This window comes from Microcebus murinus, chromosome 2, assembly GCF_040939455.1.
Source record: "Microcebus murinus isolate Inina chromosome 2, M.murinus_Inina_mat1.0, whole genome shotgun sequence".
NCBI lineage: Eukaryota > Metazoa > Chordata > Mammalia > Primates > Cheirogaleidae > Microcebus > Microcebus murinus.
In genome coordinates this window covers 39353421-39373554 of record NC_134105.1, presented here as the reverse complement: position 1 = coordinate 39373554, position 20134 = coordinate 39353421, and the positions used below count along the sequence as shown (strand labels likewise).

The following is a 20134-nucleotide window of genomic DNA, read 5'->3' as shown; positions in this document are numbered from 1 at the left end:
TAATTTTAAGTATACTCTCTGAAGTTTTTTACATTTTGAATTCTCCATGTCCAAAATCCAGTTCACTGCGTCCCCCCGTTAATTTCATACCACCTTTCTTCTTAGCTTAATGAGAACACTGAGTGAGTGGTACCATAGAATGCAAATTCCTTGAAGGCAAGAACTATTTTCCTATTTCTGTATCCCTGGTATCAGGCAGTCAAATTTTATTATACAAAAACTTAAAACTTACTTTAGCACTTTATTTTATAAACATACCACACATTCAGATGATATACCTAACCTATTGGGTTCTTACTATGTGCCAAGCATTGTTTTACATATATTATTCTCAAGTTTTTTGAGAGCAGAGAGAAGAGTAGAAATCATTCTATTACCTGCACTGCTGGGGTGGTGGGGAAAGGAAGGAAATGCCCTGCCCTGAACAGACAACTTTAGAGCTGGCCTCTGGTTAAAGTTCCAGATGAAGGAAGCCAGAGTAAAGATAGGATACAATTCGACGTAGCCTGAAACAAGTGGCAAAATATAGGTTCTTACCCCTGTTGCATATTTTGCATACATTACACCATTCCATTCCCCTTCAATTGAGCAAAAAGACTTCTTGTCATTTGGAGAACTGAACAGAAAAGGAAACATTTGTGTTAGACTCAAGTTGAAAATTACTCTACCAAAGAATCTGATCAGTATGGCCTATCTACACAGAGTAGAACACAAAAGACCAACTGTACGTCTTGACAAAATCACCTTAACATAAGAGAACTGGACTTCCCAGGGCCACTTGTAAGAGTGAGGACCCAGAAAAAAGATGCTTATGAACTCAAGATCTCATTAACAGCAAGTATGGGTAAGAGAGCTCTGCTGGAGCCATGACGGATTTGGCACATTCTCTGCCCTCAAGCTGTTCATAGCCTAGTGAGGAGACAGACAGTGCCATTGAGATTCTAAGTGGTAAGTGCTGTGGTGAGCTTGTGTGGGCACTGGGGGTTCAAGAGCAAAACTGCTGGTGTGAGGGCCAGGGAAGACTTTGCTTATGAATGTAAGGCTGGAGACCAGGCTTTCATCCTCAGGTTGAAAGGGACTTCTGGGCCTAATGCTTTGACTTTTCTTGAGCAAGGATCCCCTCCTCAAAAGCCCTGACAGTCCTTTACTTGGACACACAGGTATGGAATTTGAGAAGACAAGCATCATAGCTAAGGCCTAGTTAGGAATGGCAGGGTATGAACAGAAGACTGAAAGAGGTCGAAATGAGAAAAAAGAACAGGGTAGAGGGATGAAAGCTGCTATCACCATCAGTAACTTAAGTGTCCTCCATAACTTGAGAGGATTTGGGGAAAGGGAACAATAGGCAAGAAAGATGGTAGGATCTCAGGTTTATGAGGTCTTTGCACAGTGGTTCTTAAAGTCTGGTCTGGGGACCTGGTCGGGGATGGGGGTTCTAAGACCATGTCAGGGAGGGAGTCCATAAACTCAAAACTGTTTTCATAATATTAAGACATTATTTGCCTTTTTCACTCAATTTTCTCACAAGTGTATGTGATATGTAACAACAGAGTGATTAGACTTAAAAAATTTACAAAATGTACATTGCCACTTGTCTTTGAAATTTTTAAAGTTTAGAAAAGCTACTTTTCATCAGAAATACTATTATTTTCATTTGTAAGTAAGTTAAATATTTTAAAATCTCAGTATTAATTTCTAATATGAAAAATATTGTTGGATATAATCCATATAAACAAAAGCTCTTTAGGGTTCTTAATTTTTAAGTATAAAGGGGTCCACAAACCCAAAAGTCTGAGAACTACTCAGTGCAATTCTTCATCTGATACTCAAATTTCTAATTTAAAGACCCCATCAAGAGCTCTTCCAGCTCACATCTTTATAAGGGCAGTCTTTTGACTAAATATGGCTCTGACTGGCAGAAAATTCTGCTGAGCTAGCAGTTCCTCTTGGTGTTGGTTATACACTCTAAGTGCTCTGAGAGGCAGACACATCCATATATTTGTTCTGAACATCCTAGTCCATCATCTGCCTATTTTTTGGAGGTGGGAGGGAACTGTATTATTGTGGTGTCTTATGCTGTTCTTTAAGCCCTGCCCATATATTCCAACTAGAATAATTTTTTATACTGATCCTTAGAAACTTCATCTTGTTCCTGGTCCCATCTGCTCAAGATATTTTTGGATGCTGATTCTGACATCCAAATTAAATTATCTCACTGAAAACTGGTTAAGTAAGCAATTGTGTATTTTCCATCTAGGACACTGCTCCCAATGAGACCTTCCAGGGCAAAGTCTAGAGGCACATTACTACAGACTTTCCTCTTTAGGCAGGCTCTGAACCCACTCAACTGACTGTTACCGAGACAGCACAGTCATCTTTATTTGACCCAATAGTGCCAAACGGAACCAACCCAAATGCCTGCAAGATGTGACAGTTACTGTTTTTCCCCAGCAAACAGAGAAAAAAGAGGGGCTGTAAGGACTTGGAAACACTTCTATAGGGGTCACAAAGTCTGCTGGAAGGACTAGCTGATGGTCCAACCTGGCACAGATGAGTTAAGGATCCACAGTCTGGGTTAGCGAGGTAACTTAGGAAGGCCCTATTTAGCTCCTCATCACAAGTCAGGTTCCTAGGAAGGAAATTCCATCAATGGACCTCTGACTGCTTTGGACCCACGGTTTCAGGTCTCCTTCTGATATGGGATTTCAGGAAGAGACATCACACAAAAGGTATGAAACAAGTTTATAAAGACAGAACCATTCTTTCACATTTCTAATGCAGAAAGTACAGTTTAAGACAAAAGGAAAAGTATCTCAGAGAAGCAGAAGAGAACTGAGGCAGAAAAACAAAATACCTACAAAATCTCAGCAGTAATTCTGTGCTTCTTGCCCCCATAGAAAGGTTTAGTGTGGAAGACGATATTTGCACTATAGCCCGTTTTGGAACAATTAATATTGCATTCTCCTCCTAATTCCACCCAGGGCACTGTGAGGATAGACCTGCAAAATCAAACGTTTTCAGGTAAGGCTGACAGTTAAGGGGAAAGAGAGGAGGAGGGGCATGGCTTAAGGAACAGCAGGGTCTACTGCTGATCAGAGGACATGGACACAGCTCTACTTGCCTTCCATAACCATTGGGGAATGTGAGAATGTAATGTTCATCATAGTCTAGACACGAGACACAGCCTGTGGAAAGATGGACAGAATCTCTGATGAGTAGTGTCAACTAGGGATAACCCACCTACTACCCCCACTCCTGCTCTCACCCCCAATACAGATGCTTTCTTGCTAGCAATGACATCCAGTCTGGCTTTCCAGAGCCATTTTCTCTTACCAGACAGCTGCCTAGCACATATTAGAATGACACAAAAATCTCTTGTTAATGTTGTAGTCCACCAAATGCCCACAAACTTACCCTGCCCTATGTTATGTACCCCAATTGACATTCCGAGGAATTTTGATTTGGTCCAGATATGAGCATTGAATTGTATCTTCTTATTAAAACACTCTGCATAAAAGGCTGAAACTGAATAGAAAATGTTTTCAGTTAGTGCACTATATAGCCACAGCCTCCTCTACAAACTCACTTAACCTGGGAGACACAACTGGCTCCATGGAGAAATCCTTTAACCTTCAAAAAACAGCCTCAAATTAGGCCAGGAGATACCCACCTACTTTTTATACCCTTTCCCCCAGTATAAGCATCCATTCAGAGCCACGTGGGCAAGAGCTTCCCTGAACTATGAGGCTGTGGCCAATCCAGGTGGCTTCAAATCAAAAAGGGGACTACTATCTGTTCTCATAGTCTGCAAGCATGTAGTATTGCATCCTGTATTTCCACTCTTAATATTGCTCTTAACAAACAAGAGCTGAGGGGATAAGCATAGTTAAAAAATAAAAAATAGCAATACAACAATAAAAACAATACAAATTTTTAAAAAAAACAGTGTGACAGCTATTTACATAGCATTACATTGTATTAGATATTATAAGTAACCCAGAAATTACTTAAAGGACATGGGAGGATATGCATAGGTTCTATGCAAATGTGTGTAACCATTTTATATCAGGGTTGTAGGCATCCTCAGATTTTGCAAGGCATCCTGGAACTAATCCCTCGTGGGTATCAGGGATGACTGTATTCTCTCCATTATGCCAGGAATATACTGTACTGAAACTACATATCACACTTATACAAACTCGCTCACAGTTGCTGGGGTCTCTACAGCACAGATCATTATGTGTAAGATGACTTTGGAAGAATTAAAAGTTGGTTTCCCAAATCTCTTCTTTTTATACATATTTAATTAGTGAAGTTAAAAGTGTCTTTGGAACTTACATAAGAAACAGACACAGACATGAAGAACCAATCAACTCGAGTTTCCACTTCAGGTGATAGGAAAGATACAGCTAGCCATACAACTGACAGTAAAGTAACCTCAGTTATGGAGCTTTTAATGACCTTCTTTGCACAGAATACTTTGAAAGTGGAGGTTGCAGAGGAGCTCTGTAACTTACTAGGTGGATGATGGGAAACCTGCTCAGCCACAAATGTTACACTGTTTTTGGAAACCCCGGGTACTGGTCCTTCTGAAACTAGCTCCTGTAAGCAAACAGAACATTTTCTTTTGATGTGGAAACACGAATGACATTTCAGAGAATCTGATAATTGGAGCCTCTGCTCTACACACACCAAGCATCCTATACATACTTCTATTATGGCATTTAATTACACTATTCTAATTATTGCTTTGTGTCAGTCTCCCTAACTAGCCTAAGACATTATTGAAGGTAAGGATCATGTGTCTGACTCAGGGCCAGGTCTGACACAGAGCAGGCACTTATCAATGTCTGCCAAATGAATAAGAACAGACACATACTGCCTCTATCTTTAGTAAGGACATATAACATGTCACTTGGAAAGGCAAAGATATGGAGAGTAACATTTACTGAAAGATTACTAGTGCCAAACTCTGTGGGCTAGAGTTTTCCCCCCTCACTTCTAAAAGCTTTTTAACATGCATCTGAGTCTTCCTTGCTGGTTGTCACCTTCAATCCAATCTTTAAATACTGGAACCCTGGAGCTCAGTTCTGAGTTACCTACTCTTGTAGCTATGCTGTCCTCTTAGATAATTTCATCCAGTCCTAGGGCTTTAAAATCCTAGGGCTTTTTAAAATCTAAATATAACAAAATCTCTGAAAGCCCTATCTCTACCTCAGACCTTTCCCTTGAACTCCACTCTTTTAAATTACAATTCCCTACTCCTCTTGACAGTCTAAGTATGTAAGTACCATACTTTGTATTTCAAACTGGAGCTCTTGATTTTTCCCTCCCCAAATCCAATCTTTTCCTTGTCAGTAAATGACACCATCAACTGCTGAAGTCCACATGCAAGGATTCCTGTCTAATTGTCTCCTTTCTCTTAGCTTACCCAATTGACCTATCTTGTTCTACCTCTGAAATACAGCTTGAGTCACCATGTCTCTCACGGTATAGTGCCAAAGCCTCCTCAATTGTCTCCATGCTTCTATTTTTGCCCCTTCTTGATTTATTTTTCACAAAATTATTATAATAATCTTTTCAAGACAAAAATGAGATCCTGCTAAGCCATAAAATTATCATTATGGCTTACAAGGCCTTGCATGATCTGATTTCTAAATCTCCATCCTCTTCTCATCCCACTCTTTCCCCCTTCTCATTATATTCAAAATACGATGATCTAATAACAATGTTCTTCTATAGGTGCTGAGCATCCTCTGATCATTATTATCTGCTCCTAAATAAAATGAAATCTTGAATCAGTATACAAGTTAAGATAATTAAAAATGTCAACATAGAACTCACTGTATTCTCTTCAGTATCATTTGGTAATGTCCAATGACACTGAAAGATTTCACCCAAAATGGGGTTGTATGGCTTTTTGGCGACTGATCCTTTCCTTCCTGCATGAAAGGCTGAGAGGTACCATTTCACAACCTGAACCATTCGATCCCTGGGATCCTTCTGGTCACTAATGCTGTAAGGGAGAGAGACAAAACTTAATGCCCTGATTTTTGGCAAAATGCAAGCTGATGTAGCACCCCTCAGCATGGTCCACCCTCAACCAGGCTGAGAGCATCAAGGACCCAGGATCAGGAGTTACCTCAAAGTTTCTTTGTAAAATTGAGATACAGTATAATATCTAAATCCCTTCAAAAGATAAAATGAATAAAATTTTTAAAAATAAAATTGAGGTATTTATATATAGTATAAATATATATATACACACACACACATATAAGATTAAATGCATTGTTCTTAGTGTTTTGAGGATCTGACAAATTTATATATCTATTTAATTAATCACCACCCAATCAAGACATAGAACATTTCCATTATTCCAGAAAGTTCCCCCATCTCCTTTTCCAAGCAATCACTACCTCTGCCCCTGAAGCAAACACTATTTCTGGTTTCTAGTAGCATAGATTAAGTGCATAGTTTAATTTCCAAATAATTGGAGTTTTTCTGTATCTGTGCTACCAATTTCTAATTTAATTCTTCTATGTCAGAGAATATACCTGGTATGATTCCAATTATTTTAAATTTATTAAGAGTTCTCTATATATGGTCTATCTTGATGAATGTTCTGTGTGTACCTGAAAAGACTGCGCTATGTAATTGTTAGATAGTGTTTAGAAAGGTCAATTAGGTCAAGTTGATTGATAATGCTGTTTGAATCATCCATAGCCTTAATAATAATTCTCAGTGGATGGGGAAGCAGGAGCTACTTGGTCAATCAGTTCCTGAGGAAACAATCTGTGGACTTGTCTATTTCTCCCTTTAGGCAATTTTTGCTGCATGTATTTTGAAGCTGTGTTATTAAGTACATATACATTTAGGAATATTGTTTACTCTTGATAAATAGACCTTTTTATCATTACAAAATATCACTATTTTCTCTGGTAATAATTATTGTCTTAAAAGTCCTTTTCTGATAGTAATACAGTTTTGTTATGGTTAGTGCTATGCTTAGTGTTTTGCATAGTGTATCTTTATCTATGCTTTTACTTTTAACCAATCAGTTATATTTAAAGTCTCTTTTTTGCAAATAGCATACTAACCCATCTTGATTTTTTTATCCAGTCTGACAATCACTGTTCTCTTTTTAAGTGAGATGTGTAATCTATTTACATTTATATTACTGATATAGTTGGGTTTAACTCTACCATCTTAGAATTTGTTTTCTACATGTCTGCTTTGTTCCTTGTTCCATTACCTTCCCTTTCCTCCTTTTTGGGAATTAACTGTTTTTAGTATTCTATTTAGTCTATTTACCTTTTAGCTGTACTTTTAGCTGTATTTTTTAAGTGGTTCCTCTAGGGACCTCAAAATTTAACTCCTCACACATAAAAACTACCCTTAAATCTCAAATCTATATCCAGTGAGCAGTTGGTACTTTCCATTCATTTTTACTTGCATGTTATTAATAAATGTTTACATTTTATTTGTTACATTATCTATTAATTTAAACACTGTTATATCTATTTGAATTTCTATCCTTTGGGAACTGGTTAAATGATTCTCTTAAATCTTCCTAAGAATGAAACATATATGTGTCCATGGCAGCCAGTGTCCCCACCCACTGTGAAACCTCAGACTGAGGTTTCAAGGAATGTATAGGAGAGGGATTGCAATGAAAAATTTCCTGCTGCCTGTGAAAAGCAATGTGAACTCACCTTCTTGTCTCACCATTACATTATTTCTATCCCTAGTACATATACACATATCTGACATTTCAAGATTTATGTTTAAAATGTATCAATCAGTCTATAATCTGGATACTAGATTGTAAACTCCTCAGGGGCAGACACTGTGACTTTTTTTCTCCAGTTCATAACAAAGTGCCTAGCAAACAGGTGCTTTAGAAAGGTTTGCTGAACCCAGATAGATGAACTTTGTTAGGATATAGTATAAATAATTTAACAGTGATTACCAATGCCTGGGTCAAATAAACTTATGCCCCTGAACCTGTAAATACTGGCCACCTATTATTAATGGGCTCTTGAGAATTTCATTAAGTGTTAAACTTGGTTGCCTAACAATACCAACACTATATAACTTAAGCAAACATATAGGCATCCAACATAAACATATTACTCAATACTACTTTTAACTCAGAAATGTCTGAAAGGTAAGAAGGAATCCATCTACCCTGCAAAAAAAGAGCAGAAAGCTACTGAATAACATCCTTAAAAGTTGGAAACTACTGTGTTCAAATACCTCACGAACAGGTCCGGATGTGCAAAAAAGTCTGCATACATTTCTAAAAGAGATCTTCTTTCAAGAATAAATGTTGGAAGAACTACCTGAAAAACATTACACATGATCTTTGAGGATCAAATTCCACTACAGAAAAACAGATTGCTAAACTGCTTTAAAAAAAAAACACCAGAAACAAAAACACAACACAACTCATTCCAATGACAAACATCCATTGCTCAGACATGTTGTGTTTGTTTTTTTTTGAGACAGAGTCTCACTCTCTTGCTTGGGCTAGAGCACTGTGGCATCAGTGCTAGCTTACAGCAACCTCAAACTCCTGGGTTCAAGTGATCCTCCTGCCTCAGCCTCCCGGGGAAGCTAGGATTACAGGCACGCACCACCATGCCTGGCTAATTTCTTTCTATTTTTAGTAGAGATGGGGTCTCGCTCTTGCTCAGGCTGGTCTCAAACTCCTGAGCTCAAGCAATCCTCCCGCCTTGGCCTCCCAGAGAGCTAGGATTACAGGCGTGAGCCACTGCACCTGGCCTCAGACATGCTTCTAAAAACTACTTCCCAATTGTTTTAATTCAGAAATGCCCATTAACTTACACAGCAGATGAAAAACAGAGAAGGGGTTTCCAATATTCAAATATCACTTCCTCTGTGCAACCTCCCTTTTCTCCCTGAGTGTAATAACAGCAACAAACTACTCAGCAGCAATCCAATCTGCTGGGGCATTACATATACATTATCTTATTAAATTGTACAACAGCCCTATGATGAAGAAATTATTCTCTCTCTTTTACAGTGGAGAAATATGAAATTCAGAGAGGATAAGAAATTAGTTTTCTCACTGTTCCATTATTAAAATTTTCTTCAAGGTAATTCTTTCATAGCAAAAAGAAAAAATATTTTCTCACTGTTCCATTGTTAATGTGGAATTCAAAACTGAATCTGTCAGACTTTGGGGCATCTGTGTACTTTCCTCTCTATTGCAGCTTCTCTATCATCATTAGGTATATGAGGAACCTTACCTACTATGAATTTGTATCCTCAAATATAAAATGAGCTCCTAGAGTACAAGAACCAAGTTTTGTTCACATTTGGTTTTTCACTACTATTTATACTGTAACCATTTTTTATTTTTATTTATATATTTATTTGAGACACTACATTGCCCAGGCTGGTCTTGAACTCCTGGCCTCAAACAATTCTCCAGCCTTGGTCTCCCAAAAGTCCTGGGATTACAGGTGTGAACCACTATGCCCAGCCAGTAAGAAATTTTTAAATGAGCAACTGAAGAAATAAACAAAAGAAGAGAATGGGAATCAAACAGGGCTAAATGCCTTTAATATATAAACAGCTCTTACAAATCCACAACTAAAAGATCACTATGGCAGAAAGATGGACAAATGAATTGAATAATTTAAAAAAGGGCCAAAAACAATAAAAAGAAAGTCTGCTTTCACTTGTAATCAAAGAAAAAAATATATATTCCCCCTACGTAAGAATTTTCTTGATAACTTTCATTCAACAGATCTTCAATGTTTTTGGCACTATACTGACACATGCCATTATGACAAACTGCTAGTGAAGGAAGAAAGCTGGGCATGGTTGTCTTCAAACTGGGTTCAGTCACTTGTTTTGCTACTTCTTAGCTGTGAAGCAGCTCTGGAAAATTAACTCAACTTCTCTAAGTTCCTGTAAAAGGAGGATAATTACATGCACTGCTTTCATTAGGTTATTAAGTATGAAATGTCCGATTTCCTTAAGTACTAAGCTGATATCTCTGACATTTCACTTGTTTTATTTTTATTGTGAAGGTACATCCTCCTCAGTCTTTCAAACACATGTTGTGGCTTGTGATTATATTTCAAAAACTTTTTTCAGAATAATTTTTGTGAGACCATACATAAGTCAAAAATTCATGTTATTTTCGAATATGAGTTATGTCGTGGAACCAATGCAGTGCAGACAGCTTGAAATATCACTAAGTGTTTGGGAAGGATGTGGCTAATGAACACACAGTACACTGATGGTTTGAAAAATTCCATTCTTATGATTTTAATCTTGAAAATGAGCCACACAGGCAACCTGAGACCTGGACAATAAGCTGAAAGCTACAGTGGAAGCAAATCTATCTCAAACTACGTGTGAATTAGCAGCAAGGTTTGACATTACTATTCCAACAATACTGATCCATTTGAAACAAATAGGCAAGGTGAAGATGCTGGATAGATGGGTTCTGCATGAATTAAACGAGCATCAGAAGAGAAATCATGTCAAAGCTTGCCTTTATTTGTGACATAAAGGCGAACCATTTGTATTGTGACTTGTGATAAAAAACGGATTCTTTTGACAATAGAAAGCGTTCGGCACAATGGTTGGATAAAGATGAAGAGCCAAAACAAAGTCCAAAACCAAATATTCATCAAAAAAACCTAATGGTGTCTGTTTGGGGGTCTAGTGCTAGCATTATCACTATAGCTTCATGAAGCCTGGTCAATCGATTACAGCAGATATGTACTGCAACTAATTGGATGAAATGACGAGGATGCTTGCGATTAAGCAGCCGAGACTGGTCAATAGAGACAGGCCAATCCTCTTGCAACACAACGCTGGACCAAAAGTCACACAAACAACACTGCTCAACTATAGCAACTACACTTGGAAACTAACTCTCTTGTCATCATCTACTGTATTCACCAGACCTCGTACCAACAATCATTTCTTTCAGGCTTTGGACAACTTCTTGGAAGGAAAAATGTTCAATTCTCAACAAACGGTAGAAAATACCTTTCACGATTTCACTGCCACTAGTTTCTCCAGGATTCCTCACTGCTGGCATAAATCAGCTACTGTTAAGATGGCAAAACTGTGTCAGTAGTTTAGGCACATATTTTAATTGTACTGCTTCTTGTTTGAAATACAATAAACTACACTTTTGATTCAAAATCGGACATTTCATATTTAATGACCTAATACATTCAGGTCCTAATATATATATATACATGACCTAATATATATATTGTTCTGAAGAGTGAGGCAAATGGGATGTGACTTTGTAGTATCCCTAAAAACGACAAAACATTTGGGAATAAATTCTTTTTGGAAAGTATCTGAAGTGAGAAAACATTCTTATACAAATTTAAGGCATTATTGAAATGACACTTTGGAATGTGTAAAAGGAATCAAAATTTCAGAATCTGTTAGCAATCAGAGCCATTTGTGCTGAAAAAGATTTCTAATGGCTTATTTTTAATATAGTCAGTAATAATTATTATAATATCATTCATAATATAACAAGCTTTTAGTAGCTATAGACCCAAATACAGATTATCTGGCAGAGAAAATTATATGAAGGAAGAATTACAAAGCTGATCATGGCAGACACTTTTTACTGCCTCCTGACATCCATGCTTCATCCCCAAAAGAACCTGGATTCATTTCAGATCTGGCTATAGGAAGCCATAGCCCTTATTCTCAAGTTTCAAGGGGTGAATGTGGATTCATTTAAACCAATCATTTAACTTCCCTTGGCAGTGATTGGTTTAGGCCCAGACACGTGGTCAATGAGATTCTACAGGAAGCCGGATGGGCCACTTCTAAAAAAGAATCTGCTTCATAACAACAACCACAGAAAAGCCAGCAGCTATGAAAGAAAATTATTATTAAAGCAATTATGGGAAAAAACTCCTACAAATATTCTCCTACCCAGAACATTCCTGATAAGTATGCTGGGTTTCACAAATTAATGCTATCCTTATGTTTCTGTTCTCACTTAGATTAGGGGTAGAGGTTCTACTATAAACACTTATTATAAGGTATTAAATATTATGGATTAGTCTTTTTCTTAATGGCCCTTTAAATCCAAAACCAAAATGAAGCTCACTACTGACTACAGCATTGGAGTTGCTTTTGTCGTAACAGAAGCAAAAATTCTAAATTTAATTAACTTTCTGATACTGGATAGAATAATAATTTAACCAATATGAAAGATACTACAGCTCATCTTAAAAGACAAAGGCAATAGTAGAAACATTACAGATCTTGGCCGGAGCAGTGGCTCACGCCTGTAATCCTAGCACTATGGGAGGCCGAGGCGGGGGGATTGCTTGAGGTCAGGAGTTCGAAACCAGCCTAAGCAAGAGCGAGACCCTGTCTCTACTATAAATAGAAAGAAATTAATTGGCCAACTAATATATATAGAAAAAATTAGCTGGGCATGGTGGCGCATGCCTGTAGTCCCAGCTACTCGGGAAGCTGAGGCAGAAGGATTGCTTGAGCCCAGGAGTTTGAGGTTGCTGTGAGCTAGGCTGATACCATGGCACTCACTCCAGCCTGGACAACAAAGTAAGACTCTGTCTCAAAAAAACACCAAAAACAAACAAAACAAAACAAAATTACAGGTCTTAAAATCACAGACCAGATTAGAATCTCAGTCTGCCACTTATTATGACTCAGCCACGTTACTTAACTTCTGTGAGTTTTAGTTTCCTCATCTATAAAACGGAATTGACAATAATATCTACTTTGCAGTTCTGTGGTGAGAATTAAAAGGATGAGACTTCTAGCACAGTGGCAGGAGTATACAAAGGTACCAGTCTCTTAACTCAATCGCGGATTCTGTTTAGAGCACTAAGTTTAAATTCAAATTCAAATCCAGACTACAGTAATTGTATGACCCAACATGTGTCATATAATTTTAGATTCACTACCTCTTCTATTCCTTACAATAACCCTGTGAAGTAGATCACTGAATGTCCACTTTGCATGTGAGAATCCTGAAGATCACAGAGGCAGGGACGTGCTCAAGGCCGCATAGTTTGGTAATAGCAGAGGTAGGATGCAAACATAGGTCCTCTGACCTCAATATCAGAACTCTGCTCATTTTGATTCACTGTATACAACACTGCTTTAAGCTTTGGCCAAACTACTAAACAAGCCCAATGTTATTCCTATTCCTCATTTGCCCTAAATAAACTCCAAATCTTAATCCATACAACACATACATACTATCCTCTATAAAATTATTCTAGCTTCACTTATTTCATTCATTTATAAAATTTTCAGTTTACTCATCTACATATATGTTAATTAAATCACAACGCAGCACAAGTATAGACAGAAGTTATATCATTTTACTATATTTATAAGCACGCTCACCATACAACCACTGAGAATCCACACATACTAGTTAAGACTTACGGCAAATGCCAAATCTGGTTCTTACCTTAGTGAGATCCATTCCAAGCCTAACCTGTGACAAGAGGTGCATGATAACGCTCTTGTGCTCCTCCACTGACCCTGCCTCCCCATCGTCGTCTCTATCATCATGTGAATCGAAAAGGTCTAAAATAAAACAAATCTTGTCAGATTGGTGTTAAAATGAGCCAAACTATGTTTCTACCAGTATTACAAATGTTTTTAAGGAAAAAAAAGTTAAATTCTCAAGGGCCACTTACCAGCATCACTTGTCCCATTGGACATAGAAGAATTCAGTGATTCTGTGGTATCTGGGCGCTTCAGACTATTTCCCGAGCTGCTGTGTGTCAAAACTGAGGCAGATCCAGAAGAACTAAAACAACATTAACATCTTTCTTAAGCTAAAGAAATCAATTGATAAACATAGTAAGACAACCTATAAAGCTACTTAACCAATATATCCACATAGTGACAGAGACTAGACTCTTAGAATTAGCTGGTTTTACACACACACACACACACACACACACACACACACACACACACACACACACACACACACACTTTCCGACTCTTTCCCTGCCACCCTCATTCCAAGATTATAAACTGTAAAGTCTGATGACAAGTTCTCATCTTGTGCTTTTTGCAGTGTGTGCTCAACCAAATCATGTTGAAAGGCAAGCCACGGGTCATCAAAAATTAGTGAGATTTTTGCCTCTGCATCTAAGTTTAAAACTAGAGTTCATTTTCTGATTTTGTTACTTTGTATAAATGTAGATATGTCACAATTCTTGGCAAAAATAAAAACTGGCATTAGTCTATTATTAAGTCTGAGAAAAATGTCATCTATATTTTTGAGACCCTATAATAAAAGCCCACACTGGTACTAACACTCTTTCCAGTCATTAGAAAACTGTAATTGAAAGTATAAAATGAAAAAGATATACTTTTTTTTACTAATAAACTTACAGTAACTAGCTTTATGAACTGGTTAACAGGTCTAAAGAAAGCTTCTATTAAATTATTGTAGCTATGATCAAAACTTACCCATGTATTTGTATATAAATAAAAGTATATCAGAAAGGCATACAGTTTACTTATTAAATGTAAAAATAGAAACCAAATTTCTCATACTACAGATATTTATAAAATGGTACACATATAACTCTTATTACAAATCTACACACATGAATCATATTGCATTCTAATTTAAACAGAGTTTGCCATGCTTACTTGCCTTTTCATTTTTTTAATTAATAAACTTCATCTTATAGAACAGGTTAGGTTCACAGCAAAATTGAACAGAAAGCAGAGAGTTCCCTCCCTGTCCCTACATACATGCATAAGCTCCCCAGCTATCAACATCCCACAGCAGAGTGGCACATTTGTTACAATCGAAGAGCCTACACTGACACATCATTACTACACAAAGTCCAGGGTTTACATGAGGGTTCACTTTTGCACTGTGCAATCTATGAGCTTTGACAAATGTATGACAAGTATCCACCACCATTATATCATAAAGAATAGTTTCACTGCCCTAAAAATCCTCTGGGCTCTGCTTGCATCAGAACACTAGAATATTAGAATATATTATGTATTCTAATTTAAACATAGTTTGCCCTGGTTACTTACCTTCTTTTGATCTATTTTTCAAAACTCCTTAGGTAACTAAATATTGCTTCTTTGTACTGTAACTAATGTCTACCTCACCAGTTTTGAGAGGCAATGGAAAATATGAGTAAAAGACCTAGGCAAAAAAAATCAAATTATCATTACATAAAAGAACTGCATGAAAATTATCTTCCAAATGTTTTGTGGCTCTTTCATACACGATCAAAATAGAGTTGATTTTTTAAATTAATTGATCTGAAACCCCAAATCCTACAAGACTAGAATTGTAGGTTAGATGCAATTCCAAAAATCAAATCTATTTGTGTTTTGCTTTTTCTCCTCATCCATGGTTAGAAACCATGTGCAGGCCAAGTGAAATACTCAATAAGGCTGAAAATGGAAAGAAATTGGATAAATTCTCAGCCATTCCATAATTTACCTTATGGAACAAAGGATATGAAGAATATAGTTAAAGACAAACAATAACAAATATGCACACAGGAAAGGTTTATATGCAACCGACTAAGTTGTCTAGAATTTAAGCAAAAGATACAAAGTATACTGAAACATTTAAAGCTCTAAATTATAACAATTTATTGAATATCTAGTATGTATGAGCCATACACTTTATGTGTATCACCTTCAAAACAACCCTATGAGGCAGACATGATTACTCTTTTTAATACACAGATGCTCAGAGGTTCAATGACCTGCCCGAAGTCATATGCTGGAGCATAGTGAAGCCATTTAAAATGCATGCTTGGCTCCAAAGTACAAGTTCTCTCCAACATGTAATTTCATCTAATTTACAAATGTGAAAACCACACTGCTCAATAACACAATTCACAGGAGCTATCATTACTACAGGTCTTTAGAAACAGAATAATAGTGAGAGGACTTAAGCTTTCAAGTTCTCATTTTTGAGAAAGACAGAGAAAATAGTAGATAGAAATTTGGCCTGAGAGTTATAAACAAGTAATAGCACACCTGTAATCCTAGCACTCTGGGAGGCCGAGGCAGGCGGATAGCTCCAGGTCAGGAGTTCGAAAACAGCCTGAGCAAGAGCGAGACCCCGTCTCTACTATAAATAGAAACAATTAATTGGCCAACTAATATATATAGAAAAAATTAGCTGGGCATGGTGGCGCATGCCTGTAGTCCCAGCTACTCAGGAGGCTGAGGCAGAAGGATTGCTTGAGCCCAGGAGTTTGAGGTTGCTGTGAGCTAGGCTGATGCCACAGCACTCACTCTAGCCTGGGCAACAAAGCAAGACTCTGTCTCAAAAAAAAAATAAAAACAAAAACAAGTAATAGCAGCTGATGACCAGCAGGTGTCAGAAGCTCAAATGACTACAGAGGCTAGGCAGAGAACATAAATATATGAATAGGGCCAAGTTTAAAAATAGGGAACTGGAGCCAGCATACCCAAGCTGAAGAGATTTAAAGCCCCCATTTAAAAAAAAAACAAAAACAAGTCAGCAGAACACTGTGCTACTCAAATAAAATATCTGCACTCCCTACCAGTTTGGGCTTCTAGATTAAGGTATATAAGGAGAGTGTGAAATTGAGAGAGAAAAGGAAACCAGAGTGGGTTAAACACAAAACTTAACTGTGGACTCTTTCAAATGAGATGTTCATGAACTGCGTGTTTGTTATAGGATCAGGTACTGGGAGAGCACAGAGAAGGAAGCCTAAAAGAGAGAGGAAAAGGAGAGGCAAACGAGCATGTGGATGACTTTGCAGGCATGCCTATTACAGGTACAACAGGTGTTTTAAATTTCTCTATTTCATAAGAATTTCAAGGGAATGTCTGAAACTGTGGCCAGAGACTATCAGTCATGTTATAAGGATCTAATCACATATTATTAACATCAAGCTCTTACTGAAAATAGTCATATGCTTTTATAGCTGCAGTCCCCAACCCCAGGCCATGGCCCTATCCTGGTTCATGCCCTGTTAGGAGCTGGGCAGTGCATCACTGCCTGAGCTCCACCCCTCTCCCCCTGCACCACCACCCTTGCCCACTCCATGGAAAAATTGTCTTTCATGAAACTTAGGAACTGCCCTCTCCACCACACACAGCAGGAGGTAAGCAGTGGGCCAGCCAGGGAAACTTCATTTGTATTTACAGCCACACCCCATCACTCCCATCACTACCTGAGCTCCACCACTCTCCACCCCATCCCTGGAAAATTATCTTTCATGAAACCAGTCCCTGGTACCAAAAAGGTTGGGGACTGCTGTTTTAGATGACTGATACATGAGTCCATATACTAATAAGTGATATTCAACTATATCTATGATCATAGCTCATGTCTAGTGTAAGATATTGTCTTTAATTCTGTTTTAATAAAAATGATTAAATCTTTCAAATGTCAATTATAACCTTTATGCCTTGGAATTTTCTAAATGCTTGTTTTCTTTTAATCCATTTATCATAAAAATACTTTTTTGAAATTAAAGTGAAATTCCTACTGGGAAACTGCTAACAGTTTCTCAATAGTTTATTTCCTAACATACAAAATTAAAAAACCAAAATGCTAAACCAAACTATTTTTGCTAAACTGGCTTTCTTGAATTGTGGATTCAGACCTCCTTTCCTTAACTCAAGTGTCATGCCTTAACTGCATTTGATCAGCTAGACCAAGTATATTTCATTTTTTTCCCATATTCAAAAGTTGAATTTGACCCACTAAGTCAAAAAACTTCATGAACCAACATATTTTCCTCATAAATGTCAAGATTTTGAGCAGTTATGATGCAATTATTAATGTATATAAATGACACATTTCTCAATTCATGTGCACACTTAAGAGAATTAGAGTCCTGCCCAATATTTTTTATTAAAAGAAACTAACCTTAAAGGTCTAAGGACTGGTTGGTGGTACTTAGCTTGCAAATTCACATATAATTATTTCCAAATTTGCACTGTCTTAAAAAGCAAAAATCCAAGCTATAGCAATAGTACCAACCCTGGAGAAATTAGAAGAGTTGGAAAAGAATACTCAACAAAAACTAAGCCAACTTCGTCTATGACAAACACAAGTAAAATGAAAGCAAATAAATAATAATGTGCTTTCTATAATAACAGCTATTATTTATTGAGTGACTAAGTGCCAGACACTATATTAAGCACTTGACTTACATTATTCTCATTTAAATATTCACAGTGACCCCTTGAAGTTAAAACTCTTATTATCCTTATTTTACAAATGAGGAAACTGAGGCTTACATAAGTTAATGAACTTGACCAAGGTCACACACTTTTGAAATAAAACATAGAACTCATTCTCTCCGAGATTCCAGAATCCAAAGTTTTAACCACAGCAACCTCTGTAGACCATTAGAGCTGAAACGTTAATGCTTGTTAAAACCTTTTCTGTACAATGGTAGCTACCTAACTTTCATTCAATGGTGTAAAAAGGTCAAATATTTCCTAACGAGGGAAAACCTGTTATCAAGATGTGTCAAAAATCTGCTTCCTTAAGTATCTCTGGAACCCACACACTTCCTTCCATTCCCAATACTAGCAACTTTGTGCAGGTCCATCTACATTTCTCAATTTACTACCAGGTTTTGGCTGCTCTTCCTACCTGTAATCCTACCTCCCTGCATTCAATTCTACACAATTTAGGCAAATCTATCTTTTTAAAATGCAAATCTCACCAGCAACTGCCATCACTTGGGAGAAAATGTTCAAAATTCTTAAAAGGCTCAAGGACTCTTTCATGCCCTGGCCCTTGTCAACTCTCTTCTGTATCTATTTTTAAAAACTGCTCACCATACCTTATGCTTCAGTCATAAACCAGTTTTAGGTACAGCTCCCCAAAGAAACCAAGCTCACCTAGTTTCTAGGCCATTCTAACAGGATTCCATCTACATGAGAACATTTCCATTTTCCCTCCTCTCCTCATCCCCATTTCCTTTCTCTCCATTCAACCACATCTCACCTTAGGATCACATCCCCTCCCCCTCCTCTGGGAATCCTTCCCTGGCTTCTCAATACTTCAAATTGTCCAACAGCTTGCTGTGCTTATCCTTACTTTATCTATGGTCTGAATGCTTGTCTGCCCCTGCCCCTCCCCCACTTCATACACTGAATTTTTTTTTTTTTTTTTTTTTTTTTTTTGAGACAGAGTCTCACTCTGTTGCCCCAGCTACAGTGCTGTGGTGTCAGCCTAGCTCACAGCAACCTCAAACTCCTGGGCTCAAGTGATCCTCCTGCCTCAGCCTCCCGAGTAGCTGAGACTATAGGCATGCATCACCATGCTCGGCTAATTTTTTCTATATATATATTTTTTAGTTGGCCAATCTTTCTATTTTTAGTAGAGATGGGGTCTCGCTCTTGCTCAGGCTGGTTTTGAACTCCTGACCTCGAGTGATCCGCCTGCCTTGGCTTCCCAGAGTGCTAGGATTACAGGTGTGAGCCACCATGCCCAGCCTTATACACTGAAACTTAATCACCTGTGTGACAGTATTTGAAGGTGAGGCCTTTGGGAAACGATTAAGTCACGGGGTGGTACCCTCAGGAACAGGATTAGTGCCCTTGTAAAATAGACCCTAGATGGTTCTCTAGCCGCCCCCCTTTCTTCCAAGTTAGGACATAGTGAGAAGATAACTGTCTATGAACCAGCAGGGAGGTTCACCTAACACCAAATCCACTGGTGTCTTATCTAGAATTATGAGAAATATCTGTTGTTTATAAGCTACCCGGTTTATGATAATTTTGTTATAGTAGCCCGAATGGACTTAGATACCATATACCATACCAGATATCCCACTGGATTATAAATGTTTGTCTGTTCTCTCATAGAGTATAAATTTGCCTGGATCTTTTTCTTTAATTTGTGTTTGTCTGTTTTTTTTTTTTTTCACTCATCAGAGAATAGCCGGGGTCTTTTTAACCTCTACATCGTCCCTTCACCTAATAGAATGCCTGGGTTATAGGTGTTGAATATCTCCACTCCAAAAAAAAAGTAACAGTAACTTATCTGATGTATAATGCTTTGTAGCTTATTTGCTCTCACTGGATTGTCTCCTAATGTTTGTGCTATAGCAATGTGCAGAGTTCAACT

General features: G+C 37.6%; 1 protein-coding gene across 12 annotated transcripts in view; it reads right to left on the bottom strand.

The window, feature by feature from the left end:
• The window catches only part of OSBPL9 (oxysterol binding protein like 9), a 174162-nt gene that overhangs the window by 2413 nt on the left and 151615 nt on the right, over positions 1 to 20134 (bottom strand). For all 12 annotated transcript variants that reach the window (XM_012776195.2, XM_012776196.2, XM_012776194.2 and 9 more), the window contains 9 exons: positions 13707 to 13819; positions 13475 to 13593; positions 8260 to 8345; positions 5845 to 6016; positions 4518 to 4602; positions 3415 to 3525; positions 3122 to 3185; positions 2859 to 2999; positions 538 to 616 (listed from right to left, as the gene is read on the bottom strand). In XM_012776195.2, the coding sequence (XP_012631649.2) occupies positions 538 to 616; positions 2859 to 2999; positions 3122 to 3185; positions 3415 to 3525; positions 4518 to 4602; positions 5845 to 6016; positions 8260 to 8345; positions 13475 to 13593; positions 13707 to 13819 (970 nt within the window). The remainder of the gene's footprint in view (positions 1 to 537; positions 617 to 2858; positions 3000 to 3121; positions 3186 to 3414; positions 3526 to 4517; positions 4603 to 5844; positions 6017 to 8259; positions 8346 to 13474; positions 13594 to 13706; positions 13820 to 20134) is intronic.